The following is a 14,372-nucleotide window of genomic DNA, read 5'->3' as shown; positions in this document are numbered from 1 at the left end:
TTCCTTTAGATACCAGCCAAGGTCAGGCTCTGCAGCTCTATAAATCAGTATTTGGCTGTTGGTATCTACAGAGGGGCTCTCAAGCAGATGTCTCCTCTGGGACATTTTTTTTCCCATGTGCTCATTGGTCTTTCACTACTCTCGTCTCATTTTTGGGTCACGTTTGGATTTTCCGAAAATGAAATACATGGGACAAATTAAGAGTAAATTTTGACTGAAAAGAAAGGGCATCCCTAAAGTTCCCACATGCTCTAGTGGTTTCCTTTTGGAAGGTCTAGTTGTTACTGTAGTAAAAATACAGGGCTTGTTGGTTATATTTGTGAATACAGCAAGTTGTTTGCATCGTTTAGCAAAAAACTGCCTTTGTGTGAGGCCAGGTTAGCAACCAGTCCTGATGTCAAATGGAGATTAAAGACAAAGCTGTTGGTCTTTAACACCAGCAGTCTCTATTCCTCATTTGTTGCTATCTGATGACTTACTAAGGAGGTATGAATTTCAAGTCCTTTCCTGCTTCTAATTCATATCTCTACTCTATGGCTTGGCTCTTTATACCAAACTCTGCCATTTTGATGGGTTTTGGCAGCCATCCTATCTACGCTGGTAGTATTGGGACTGATTCTGCATGTGTGAGATCTGTTTTGCTTAAGGTGTTTTTTTTTTTTCTGCCACAGTCTTTTTTTGGGACTTCACAGGGACACTTTTTAGTGCTTCATGTCCTTGTCTGTGCTTGTGGGTGTTCACATCCTATTTTTCTTGCTTTGTGTGCTGTCACCCATGGGGATGTTTTGAAGATAAACTGTCAGTTTTTCAGCTGCCGCTGTTATCAGGCCTATCTCTGTATGTAAAGAAGGAGAACTTCATTTAAGGACTGTTAAAAGGAGTCACGCAGATCCAGTTCAGTAGATCTCTATACCTCAGCCACCCCAGATGTGCATCTAAAGCTTTTGCTTGGTAGCACTTTGAAGTTTGTGGGGTTTTTTTTGTTGTTGTTGTTTTCTCCTTCTGAAAAAGAAAAAAAGAGAAAAACAACATTAGTATCTTCACAAAAAGTAAATAAGTTCCTCAATAACTGGTGTATGCAGAGCTGTTTGGTGCATTGAAAGCAGCCAGCTTCTGAATGGCTCCAAGATACCACAAGGGCCAGTCTTAATTAATTGCCACTGCAAACCTCTGACCAGCACAGCCCCTTGATGCCTTCAGGTGCTCGTAACACCTACCCTTGTAAAATGCAGGTGTTCCCTTAGATGTCCTGCCAAAGAAGCGTGTGGCCTCTGGCTCTGTCTTGAACTGTAAGTCTTCTGGATACAGCAAAACCAAGAGTGCCATTGCTTTGCTCATTGAATGTTTCATTGGAGGTTTCCAAACTCCTCTGCAGACTGCTGGCTGCTCACACGGTTCTCACCCCTCCTAGTTTCCAGCTACTAATTTGCAATTAAATGCACCAACAGGTACTCAACCAGCAATTTTCCACGTGAATCCATCGGGCAGCGTGCAGTTGCTGCCATTTGGTGGTGAGCTGGGCAGGATCCCGCTGTAAGCATGTGGCTAGGTGAGTGGCTGCCCATAAGGCTGCCTAAGATGTGGTTCCCAGCAAGTGCTGCTGTAAATAAAAGTTCAGCGTAATGCAGCTGATGCTAATTGGCATCCCTGTAGGTGGTCTAAGTAGTGGGGCCAAGATTAAACGTGGTGCAGAGAATGAACGAGGCTCTTCTTCTCCCCCCAGGGGAATGCCTCCAACCAAGGGCTGAGGTGCGAGAGCTCAAAATGCAACTGCTGCAACAAGGCTGCAGGTGAAGGATGTTCTTGTTCAGGGCTGTGGCAAAGCTGAAATCCACTTAACTATGTGAGAGGGATAGAAGACCCTGTGATTACATTTGACTGGCACGAAGTACTTTACATCTGTTTTCAGTTCATTCCTCCAAAAATCATGCGAAAGTTGAGTTAATATTTAATGTACTTTTAGCACAAATCAATTATTTTCTACTGTGCCAAAGAAGTTTTTGAAAACAGATCATTTCAGGCCAAGTTTCTTAGTGGTTCCACAACTGGTGTTTGTCCTACCAGCTGTGAAGGAGGCCAAAGTAAACTTACAAATGTGAAACAAAAAGCAGCTTCCTGATGGCTTACATTTAACATGCAGAAACCATCATCATTATGGGATGAAGGAAACAAAATACTTAATTGGGAGTGTTCATTAAATATAGTAACAGTGAGACCACTCACGATTTGAGCATACGAAGCCTGCCCAAGCAAGTAAGCTGCACCCTTAATTACTAGTTTCACCCTTCTGCTGCTTGAAATGGAGTGAGTCATTCATCTGAAGCAGATGCCTCTGAGGTCAAACTGTTCATGGAATCAAACCACCACATCCCTTAAGGGTCTGTCTTTGCTGGAAAAAGGGTTGTTTTCCAGGTGCCTGTTGTGCAACCAGAGAGCTTGGAGCAGGGTGCTAGAAACATTTCCACCTGACGTGTGAAGTGTTTCATTTGTCAGTTTGGGTATTAGTGTCCAATGTTGTTCCCCGTGCAGACTTGGCCCTAATGTGTCTTATTTCTGCCTCATTACAAGGTCTTACAAGACAAAAGGTGCTGGAGCCCTTGATGTAGCACAGCAAGACTTTTCGCACCTTGAGGTGGAAGGTGTTGGCTGCAGCTCCTTGTTGCAGGGCAGGAACAGTCTGTGCCGTAACACTGGTAGGCTGATGTGTGTGCAGTTTGTTTCCTCAAGGTAAAGAGGTGCTTCATTTTGCCAGGGATTACGTAGCTTGAAAAAGTCCTTTACATGAATGTCATACTGGGAAGAGACCAAGAGTGCTGGTTAAGGTGATGTGCCTGGCTTGCAGGGCTTTCATCTTGCTTTATATACAGTCAAATCATACTCCTTCCCCTCATAGGAACTACCCAGCCTCCACCCCTCGTCCTCACGCAGCAAAACACAGCTCTGCCCAAGCCAGCCCTGCGTAAGTGCCACACGATGGGTGAGAAGCAGCAGCTCCAGCCAGGGCCAAGCCTAAATGTTCTCCAGAGCCACCACTGAGAGTAGGGACCTGGCATGCTGGGAGCATGGCCTGGGTTGCTATAGCAATCCCTCAGCAGCTTCCTGCCCAGCTGAGGCTTTTGGAGTCTGAAGGGATGTAACCTCATAAAAGCTGGCAAGACCTTGAATTCATTCACAGATCATTTCACCACCTACGGTATTCTATGAAGTCAGACATGCTGTAACATATGATTAACGATGCGTTCAGTGATGAGTCACAGGGTTGTCTAGCAAGTGCTGCTTACCTTCTAACCAGTCTGTACGTGGGAGTCTTTACCCAGCAACACACCCAAACCGAGTGCTTTAATAATTCTCCACTCTCTGAGCTTGGAAGAGTAGCTCGTGGAATTGTTGTTTCATGAGAATAAGTGTTGCTTTACCACCCATTAGGGTACAGTCTCCCATCATGAAGAAGTTGGGAGAAAATGAATGTCATTTGTATGGCTGGGGTATCCAAGAATCTAATTCTCCAGGTACTGAGTAAAGGAAGACTTTATGCTAGAAATGAAGAATTGCCCAAGATCACAGATGTAAACATTTTTGTACTGCACGTGTACCCTTCACTTCAAAGTTTAACCAGGATCCAGCTATGTAATTTAAAGATGGTGGAAACATTACCTCTTGCAGTAGGGGTTCCTGTCCCATTGTTTCCCCTTGGAGTGCCCTCACTCTGGTGTTTCTACCCAAGTTCTGCTGCTGTACCTTTTTTTAGCATCAGGAGACCAGCTGTATATCCACATACAGGTATCTAACAGGATATTCCTGGAAATGAAAAACCAGGCCTGTATATTGGCAAGAAAAGGTCTGGGAAAAAGTCCACGCTTGAGAGATGGGGGTTTAAGTCTTTGTGTTATATTAAACAGTCACTTGATAAGATGCGTGAACTTTCCATGGCCTGAGATGTAGAATTACCCTTTCCTGCCTGAGTGTCCCAAGCGCAACATGAGAGCTATGGTTAATCTTGTTCTCTGGAATACTTAGGGGCTGTAGAATAAAAGCAGTTTGTTGTTTTTTCTTTTCCTAGGGAATGAGCAAAGATGAGGCTGTCTGGTTTGTGAGATGCTGGGAGATATGGTTTTGATTCCTACTGAGAGGAGGAAATTGCACTCATGTATCAGTGTGACCCAGTACCTTTTCCCCAATAAAAATCACAGTAAGGTGCCTGGGGAAGAACAGTGGGAAAAACTTGCACGATGCTTCACCGATTACTTTTCCAGCCTCCAACTGTTTTCAGCTCAGGGAATTTCCTGATATGAATGAATGTGGTTCATGACTCTTTAGTAATCTTTAGTGGATTGTTCTTCTACAGAGTTATCCAGTCTCTCCTTGAACCTGTTTCAAACCTTTCCTTTTACAATATCAGTAGCAACAAATTCTCCTGCCCTTCTATGTATTGTGCGAGGTGAAGACTCTCAATCTGCTTAGTTATCACTGGTGACTGGAGGGAATCCAGGCCACAGATGGCCCTCTGAGCCTACATCGCTTCTCAGGTAGGTTTTGGAGAAGAGAGGACAAGTGTTGCACGTGCTCTACAGTGTGCTGGTGAACCAGGGGTTGATACAGCGGTATAATGATGTTTGCTTCTCTGGTTGAATTTCTTTCATAGTACTCCCTAAGAGCTGTATTAGCTGAGCACTTAGCGATGCCTTTGTCAAATTGCCTGTGCTCGTCCAAAGGTCTCAGTGCTGAGTAGTAATAAGTGCTTCAGAAACCATCCTTTCATTTCTGAATTTAAGACTTGTTTTCCCCATGTACATCGCTTGATATTTAATCTGCTCTGACTTTTGAGTGCTATTTTATTACCCAGCCTTTCGGTCCTGTGAGTGCCCTGTGCAGTTCCCCACGTCTGCTCTTTCTCCCAGTGCTCTGCAAGCTGTGTGTCCTCAGCAAGCTTCCTTACCTCGCTGCTGTTCCAGATGGTTTGCAGATAGATCGAGCAACACAAGTCCTGGCCGCACCGGTGGGATGTGCCTGTTTCGAGAGCTGACCATTTACACCTACTTTCTGATCCCTATCTTGGCCTGCCCCAGCTCATCCAGGATTAGAACTGCTGGGACTGAAGCCAGGTGTTGCAAGCCCTTGATCAATCAGTGAACTCATCCTCGGTCCTTGTCTGGACTCCTCCATTTGTAGACATAAGGATGAGACCACGGAAGAAGCAGTGCCTTAGTCAGCCAGCTGGCTATGATCTTCTGGGGAGTGAATGTTCTTTCCTCCATTTTTTATAAATGAATGTAAAGGTGCAGGTGTTTGGTGCACAGAGATGCTGAAGGGACTGTGCAACAGGGAAAAGCAGTAATGACACAAACAAGTGCAAGCTTTGAGTTAGCCAAGTGAGTATTTTGAAATAGGATATTTTATCAGAAAAGAGCACACACAAACATTAATGACACTTGAATTTAATGGTGGATTATGGACCAAGTATGCAAATCCACCCACTCTTTTTTCATGCGTAACTGATATGCCTCTTCCGGTAATTAGCTGAGTTCCCTAGAAGAGTGCTGGCACCAGCAGCGTGCTCCAGCTGCCAAGAGATTAGCGTCCTGCCCAGCTCTTCACAGTGTCCCATAAGGCACGTTAAGCCCCAAGTAGCTCTGCTAACACATAACTATGTGAAGTTATATCCCCATCCCATGCCTGGTGTCCCTAATACAAGACAGCCTCAACATTCCTCTCCTGTTGCTGCTCCCAGCTCTTTGCCCTGCTGTTGTGCTAACTTTCGATGTCCCTCCCTGCCCCAGTTCTGGTGGAAATGAGTGACGCATCATGCCCATGCTGCATGTCCAAGCATTCATCTTTTTCCCTTTCCTGCCCCTCAGATTTTCCAGATCAGAATTAAACAGTTGAATGAGTACTTGTCTATGGATGACACATTCGCACCCTCGAGGAACTATGCTTAGGGTGTACATGTGAAACTTCACTCCCTCCTCGGCCTGCCCATGACCAGGTCAAACCCACTGCAGCACAGAAGAGCCTCTTCCTCTCCCTAGAACAGCAGTCATCCTGTGCTGGTCATCTAAAAGCAAGAGGCAACAAAAGGGCATCCTGGTCACGGTGTCCAGTTGCATCAGGGCAATGAATGTGTGGGTGAAGGCAGGTATTGACTGGTTTTATGCTGTCTCTAGAAGAATCATAGGTTGCGAGTGAAATAATGAAATGTTTGCAACTCAAGGAGTCTAACTGAAGGGCTGCAAGTGAAATATGGTCAATGTGGTCTGGATAAGTAATCCTACATCTTGTGATGTACTTACTGTCTGCTTCACAAGGAGCAAGAGAGAAAAGGGCATCTACATCTGGCATACATATGTCCCATGGGGGCTATGTTCGTTTCCACTTGGGATGTAGTGGTCCTTCAGCTAGCATCCAGCTCTGCCCTTCACTCCACATACTCTTTTCACCAAGGGTATTTGCTTAGGCAGGAGTGCCAAGGATAGGCTCATGCCGCGTTCGTTCATGCCATTGTATCACTGTGCTGGTTCTTTCCCTGGGCTGGGCAAGCCTGCCTGTCTCTATGCCTTTGCATAGCAGTCTTGGGAAATATGTGAAATAGTTTGAGGCTAAGTAAGTCAATTTTTGATTTAGGAGGGATTTTTGTTTGTTTGCTTGCTTTTCAAGAAATACAAACGTGGTCTTCAGTGAAATTCTGTGCTTGCTTTTTGGTCTCTTTTGGTCCTGGAGCAGAGGTCTGACTGCTGCTCATTTTCTTAGAATGATAGGATCGCTAAGGTTGGACAGGACCACTAAGATCATCTAGACCAAGCCTAGTCTGGGGACACAATGCTGCTTAACAGATGGTTTGGTATCAGGGTTTCACCTGAGGGGTTTATTCATCTCAGTTTTTTGCCTTTCTTTTCCTTCCCAACCACCAGCTGTTCCCCCTGGCCGCCCCTCTCGTAGGGTGTGAGTGGATGAGTGGAGAGTGTGGCCGGACTGCAATCAAAGAAATATTTTGAGAGTCCTTTCAGAGCTCATTAAGGAATCTGGGCTGGCTATGAATGCAAGCTTTATACAGCATTGTTTTGAAGTAGGAGTGAGTCACTAAAAAGCAATCTGCACTCTCTCCATGTTCAACTTTGACTTTATTAAGAAAAAGAGAAAGAAAACAAACACAATCCCATTCACTGCAGAAATACACATTGATCCTTTAATCCTCAGGGAAGCATCAGGAACGGCTTCCTCCTAGAAAGAACTGCTGTATTGACGCAACATTTAATTGTGCAATTACACACGCACTTTTTCTCCCGTGCTTTGCATGCTGAGCAGGGCTCTGTGGCTGGAATGCTAATCAGAATGTGGCTGATGCTATCTCACTGCACGCACAGCCCCAGTGCAGCCTCTTGGCCAGCAGCAAGCCTCAGGTTTTGTTACAGCCAGAGGTACTTCCACCAAGAACTACCGCGCACCTGCTCTGCAGGTGCTCACACATATATGCACATATTAATGTGTATACATCCACATTTGTTTGGCCAGGACCCACATCCCAAGATCTGCATTGGCTATGATGTCCGCCAGGTTCTTCTGAAGCTTCTTGTGTGACCTGTCATGACTTCAGGGGCACACAGGACTTGGTGTGAAGGTGACATCTGTAGAAAAAGCACACGTTTGTCCTGTTGATTCTCCTCATCCTTTATTTTTGGAGCTGGAGACTCTGAAATCAGCCTGCAGTCTGAGGGACGCCCTGTGCAATAAAAAGCATAATCACAGAATCACAGAATTGTGGTCCCTTCCAACCCCTACAAGCATCATCGAGCCCAGCCCCCCTGCTCAAGTGAGTATCCCACAATAGGTGCTCTGTTTTACGGTACTTGACAGTAAACTCAAAGGTTGGTGGAGTGACAGAGGGGAATAAATTCAATCATCTTTTAGCCAACCTCAAATGCTGGACCATTTTTGCTGGGTTTAATCTCTTTACTGTGTCTGTATTATTCATGGTTTTGTCATTAATTCTGCTTTCCCACCAACATTAGGGATGGAGTTTCCAGATGGGAAATCCTACCTGTCATCCTGTCATCAACAGCCACAGGCTACAAAGTGAGCTTTGAGATACAAGTGCTGCTGTCTTCTCAGGGCTTTGCATCGTGTCTAGGGGCACCTCCAGTTCTCCTCTTCTGGGTTGCTACCTCCATGGAGGTGCTTTTAATGCCACACTGGCTTAACGGCTTTAGGAAAATGGCAAGGGGAGGGAGAGGGGGAAGGCTTTGGTTATTGAGGAGCGTTTAACTGATATTGCTGCCAAGGAGGTGGTGGAGTCACCACCATCTATGGACGTGTTCAAGAAATGTATAGATGTGGTACTTAGGGATATGGCTCAGTAGGCAATATTGGTGATATGTGGGCTGCTGGATTAAATGATCTTAGTGGTCTTTTTCCAACTTTAATGATGCTCTGATTCTATGTTACGGGCTCGTGGTTTCCTGGAACCTCTGTTTGTGTTTTAATCATGTTTCTGAAAGCTTAAAATCAGAGCAAGCTATCAACACAGCAAAAATCAATCTTTTCATGTAACAGCATTAGCTCTGCCTGTGGCCTTCCTTGTTCCTATTGTTCAGGAAATCTGCTTCTGGTTTTGGCAGGATGCGTGCTGGCCCCATGGCTGATGTGAAGGGATGGGAGGGGGGGCAGGAAGGGGAAGGGGAGAGGTCCCATAGTAGCAGCCTTGTTTATGTGCCTCATTTGTCTCAGTAGTGCCGCCGCTTCCTTTCTTGGCGGAAGTCCTTTTCTGATAAGCCAAACAAGCAAAGAAAGGAGCTGTTGCTCAGAGCTGTCATGGGATACAGTCTGTGCCATCCTCCTGACTATCACCACCTCCTTCCCAGCCACCTGCTCAGGGTGCAACACCACTCCCAGCAGTTCCATGGGTGTGGGTTGGGTTTTTCCCACGTACAGAGAAGCGTGCACCACCTCCCTGGGCAGCCTGTTCCAATACTCATCTTTCATTTCTATACCCCTACCTTAAAGCCTGTAAAAAGTACCCTTTGATGGTTGCCTTGCAGCTTTGGTTGGGTTTTCTTTGGTCAGTAACCCCACTGGTTGGTGGCACAGCTCTGTAGTACGACACAAGTGTCATCATACGAGGCCAGGGACTATGCCCAGCTGCAGATCTTCCTTTAGAGAGGCCATGACTTGGATGGCCCAGGGGTTGCTTTCCCCCCTCTCTTGCCCTGTGCTGCTGGGATCCCCAGTAAGAGCACAGGCAGAACTGACTCTGTTCCTGATGGCAGTGAGGTGCTCAGGTCTCTGTATTTAAGACTGATTTTGACATTTTACCCTTTGTGATGCATAAGAAATGGACTCATCATCTCCAGGGCTTAGTAAGGGCGTGGAGCAGATGCTTCCAAGGGAAGCAAGTTCACATGTTCTAACAGAAAAATCAGGAAGAAAAAAAAAGATAATGAATGGCCCACTGTACCAATATTGCAGTTTTATGACTGCTGGTTTTGTTTAATCTTTCTTAAGCAAATAAACAAACAAACAAGAGAGGTGGTTTCCAGGACACGGGCACATTACTGCCAGCCCCAGAGTTTGTCCCTGCCGTGTGAGACAAGCTGTGTGTAGCTGCCCCCATTACCACCAGGAAATGCTAACAGTGCTAATAGGTGGGCACTTACAGAATGCTGTGGTTATGAAAAGGGATTTTCAGATGATTTTGAATACTTCAGACTTTCTGGGAAATGTGATTTTGTGTTCTATATTTTGCTGGATTTCTCTGAATTCAGAGTCCAAGTGTACAGAATTCTATGAATTTGTGAAGGCAAGCCCAGGTTTTTCCAAATGTGTAACATTTCAAGTTTCTCCCCTCCCTTTCCTAAGAATGAATTATTGGTCCTTTGCTTTCAGTGAAGTACATTCATTACTTACTGGTTTTATCAGGTGTTCCTTTGCTCTTTGTTGGTCCTTGCTGTGGTTCCTCTTGGACCTGAAGGGTAAAATGTATTTGTGTTGGCACATGGGAAATAGAGGAAACCTTAGGAGAAAATAGGACTGGAAAGAAAATGTTTTTTCTGCCCAGTGAAAGGTTTTGTGATGCATTTTTTCCACATCAGAATGAAATATAGAAGAAAGGAAAAAAAAAGGAATCCAGCTGGAGCAGTTACTTCTTTTGGTTCTTTTTATTTTTTTATCTCGTTAACAAAGTTCATTTATGTTGCAATGCAAACTAAAAATTCCAGATTTCTTGGATAAAAATTTGGGTCAAAATGTTGATTTCAGTGGATCGGGAACTGTTCTGTACATAATTTTAAATCAGAAAAGGGCAATCTGCTGCATTAAAATTAAAAAATAGTGACCCAGTAAATGACTAATTTTGTGGTCCAGGGTAATTAGTGGAACAGCTTGGCGGGTAGAATGCAGCAGGTCTAAATTACTGCTCTAAGCCTATTAGCAGGAAGATATTATCTAGCTTTGTTGCTCCTAAGAGGAATACTTATATATACATACATACATACATACATACATATATATATATATATATATATATATATATATATATATATATATATATATATATATATATATATATATATTTGCCCTTTGATGCTTTTCTTGGTTGTTTGCATCTCAATCCTTGGCTGTCTCTATAACGCTCCAGAATTTACTCACACTGTGCTTTTCCTAGCACGGAGGAAACTTGAGGCTTTTACAATTAGTGCTGCTGGTTATTCCATGGAAAATATACACCACGGTCTGACAAGGAAAGCAGCAGTAAAAAGCCGGGTGGTGGCCGACATCACCAGCAGGTGCATGGAAAGCATTGGTTCATATCTTGCAGCTCTCTTTTGTGTCCTGTTTGATGAGGCGATGGAACGTTCACCTCCAAGTGAATGGAGACATCTCCTCATCCACACACCTTTGCTAAGGGCCAAAGTGCAATGGTCTCCTTATCTTTTCTCCTTTGTGACATCGGCCTATTTCAGCTGGGGATTTCCACCCCCAGATCTGTACCCTGCAATAGGCTTTAAGCATACATTTTACAAATAAATCCCCTTTGACTTTCAGGGTCAACATGAGAGGAAGTACTTTTAACGATCTGGTTTGCTTAGTGGGTAATTGCTCTTGCTGTTAAACACAAACGGTAGTTTTTCTTTGGTTTGCAACTCGAGTTTCCCAAGATTCAGTCTTCCAGCCCTAGACTTTGTTCCAGCTGTGTTTGCTGAAGTTTAAGCCATCAGAGTCTAAAATCTCCCCACGAGCCCTTAAAGTCCAGGAGGAGTTGCTTCCTAATCCCCTCTATTAAGAGGATGGTGATAATTGAGGACTTCTTATTGACTCTGTTGACCTTTGCCTCTGTTGACCTTTGTGTTTGGGTTTTATTAGATAACTTGCAATTGTTCTTTTTCATCATCATAACACTGGTGTTAATAACTGTTAACTGGATCTGCATCTAAGGATGTGGCCCACATTGGTCAAAGAGCCAAAGTTTGGGCCTCTGATGGACAGATGAAATGTTGATATGGTTTGGGGCACCTTCAGAGAGAGGAAAAAGCATCAATCCCTGTGCTATTTACTTGCTTCCTTGGAAGGTTTTGTAAATCATGTTTAATATTTTTAGTGATTTCTTTTCAAGTGGTGATATATCTCTGCTGTTTTCAGGTCTGGTTGTACGTTGAGCTGTATTCTACTATCTGTAATGATCCTGAGCACTTCCTTCACTCCCGAACTTCATTTGATTTCAATGAGAAAAGTTGCAAGCCGTGAGATAATAGTGAATGAATGAAACTGAGATTAGATGGGAAATTAGATGGATCCTCACAAGCACTTGCTCTGTATAAGAGATCTTTTACAGCCTTACATATTGCAGCTTCAAGGGAGTTGTTCCTCATCTAAGTAAAGACAGCCAAGTGCTCTAGCCTTTGCAGGATGGAGGAGTATCTGTCTTCTGTTTATAATGATTACTTTCTTACCTGTACTTTTTTCCTTTTTGCAGCATTTTTGTTCCCATGTATTTTGGGCTGGTGGGAAGTCTCATAAATACCGTACTATCAGTAGTTTGGATCCCTTCTCCATCTAAGCCGAAGTCAGAACATCGTAAGACAGAACACAGTAAGTATTTAGTTCTTTTATTAAATAGCACATGAATAGTGCTGGCAGCTGGCACGCTGGAATGAATCTGATAAAGGATTTAAGATTGTGTTTATAGACAGAAAGGTGCCCCTCTTTGCTCACAGTGCCTCATCCTCTCCATGCTTGTGAGAAAGTACTTCCCAGGAGATGAGTTTGTGTCAGATGAGAAGGATTTAGGAATGCTGAGGATGCGGTCATCTAATTCATTTTGCATATGGACTGTCCACAGTTTCAACACAGTTTTCCAAGCCCAAAGCTTCACCTGCCAAATTCAGTCCCATAGAAGAATTAACTCTTGCAACTGTTATTTACCCACTCATACAGTTCCTATTAGGATTTGCCCTTCTGAGTTCCCAGAAAGCATCACATGGAGAGCCATTGCCTAGTGTGTAGAACACTGTTATTACAAGATATGAGTACTCACCACGATGGGGTGAGTTTCTTGTTCCCTATCTCTAACCTGTTTAAATATAACATTATTCAATACGTTATCTTCTGTAGGTAGTGTATTCAACATCAGAGAAATCCTACGTGTGTTGAAGTTTCCGGGAGTAATGGAAATCTTCTTAGTCAAGGTCCTTTCTGGATTTCCCATAGGTAAATCTCACTCTTTACCATGGTTGCTGATGTATTTATAATAAGAAGACATACACTGGAGACCAGGCTGGTCTGAAGTTACTGAAACCACACTGTGTGTAATCATGGAGAAGTGGGGATTTGGCTCGTACCTCAGCACTCATACTTCCAGATGCTCTCAGCTACACAGAGTCAAAAACCTGGAATTAATGTAAAACAGACCACTAGTCACAGGCCTCTTTTGTGACTGTTGGCATATCACTTAATTGCTCTGCCTGGTCCCATGGCTGTAAAAGGATAGTTCTCTTCTCTGTCATTTCTGTTTAGGTTGGAACCTCTTCAGAGCAGAGGCAAGTTGTCTGTACCCTGTCAAAAACACTGATGTCCCTCTTGATTTTAGTTAATGATTTTAAGGGGAGGGAAGGATGCATAGCCTAACTTTTTCCTGACAATTTAAAGCTATAGCTGGACAAGATGTGGTCAGACGGGTTGTTAATTGCTGCTGTGCACAAGGGAGCCACTTAGTTCTATTTCTTCCTTTGCTTGATGGTGGTGGTGCTTGTTCTTCTCTTTGAATATTCTGCTGATTTTTCTCATGTTGGGTCATAATGGGCTGCTTCAAATATACCCCCAAACCCACCTGTCCCCCTGCTCCTGTTGAATCATTCACAGTCTTGACACGTTCTATTGTGTAGCACAGACCCAATGGTCCATTTGGTAGTTGGGACGGTTGCCCTGGATGATCACAGAGGTCTTTTCCAACCTTAATGATTCTGTCATTAAGTTCTGGTTTGTAAACTGTAAATTCCATTTACAAATGAAGGTAGATTTGGCTACAGAGAATGGCTGAATGAGACGGGGATGTCATTTCTGGCCGTGACCAGGTTCTTCTAACATCTTGCCAAGACTGGCTGGAGCTGTAGAATAATATGAAAGGGAGAAAAGTGTTCCTGATTTTTTTTCTTTTGTTTCAGTGCATACTTGGCCTTGGCTGAGATCAATGATGCCAGCTGGTCCTGCTCCCACCACTAGAGAGGACAGCATCTCTGTGGAAGGGTGGCTGGCCCAAAGTGTGCATCTCTTAGATTCTTATGAAACTAACCTTTAAAACTGTGTTTTAAAGAATGTTTATAAAACAACAGCATTTCGTAGAACAAGATAGCCAAGTGACATTCCAATAGGGTTTTCTTTTCTGATTCTGGCTCATTTCTCAGCTTAAAGCAGCGTTCTCCTCCCTGTTTAAAAACACCATATTGAGACCACATCCATTTGCAATCTGCACTGTAATTTCCTGTGCGCTGTACTTTTTCCAACAGATGGGTGAGATGCACCCTGGTTTAGTCATCGCTGCTGAAATGCGGATGCCTCTGTGTTGCAGAAGACATTCTTCTTTTCCCATGCACAGCAAAAATGCACACAGGAGCAAAACAAACATCTCCTGCCCCAACTGCAAAGGAACTTGTAGGCAAACAGGATGGAATGTGAGGCTGAGATTCAGGGAAGGACATGAGCTACTTGTTACTGGAATGGGTGGGAATAACTCAAGAGGAGCAGGAATGGGTTTACTGGAGGCATTCCTGCTGCAAACAGAGCACTATGGCTAGGAGTGATTACGATCCAAGGCATTTCTGTTCACAGGTCTCTCTTCAGGTCACTGACCACAGGATTGCAGCCAAAAGGGGATTTGGACACCCCTTCTT

At 44.0% G+C, this 14,372-nt stretch overlaps 1 protein-coding gene across 2 annotated transcripts in view; it reads left to right on the top strand.

Moving 5' to 3' along the window:
• Positions 1 to 14,372, top strand: part of SLC22A18 (solute carrier family 22 member 18) — a 49,400-nt gene that overhangs the window by 17,133 nt on the left and 17,895 nt on the right. For both annotated transcript variants that reach the window (XM_040701383.2, XM_046942032.1), the window contains 2 exons: positions 11,960 to 12,075; positions 12,598 to 12,693. In XM_040701383.2, coding sequence (XP_040557317.1) covers positions 11,960 to 12,075; positions 12,598 to 12,693 — 212 coding nt within the window. The remainder of the gene's footprint in view (positions 1 to 11,959; positions 12,076 to 12,597; positions 12,694 to 14,372) is intronic.

The sequence above is a fragment of the Gallus gallus genome, chromosome 5 (assembly GCF_016699485.2).
Source record: "Gallus gallus isolate bGalGal1 chromosome 5, bGalGal1.mat.broiler.GRCg7b, whole genome shotgun sequence".
Lineage (NCBI taxonomy): Eukaryota > Metazoa > Chordata > Aves > Galliformes > Phasianidae > Gallus > Gallus gallus.
Note: the sequence above shows the minus strand (reverse complement) of the source record. Positions and strands in the feature narration are given on the sequence as shown.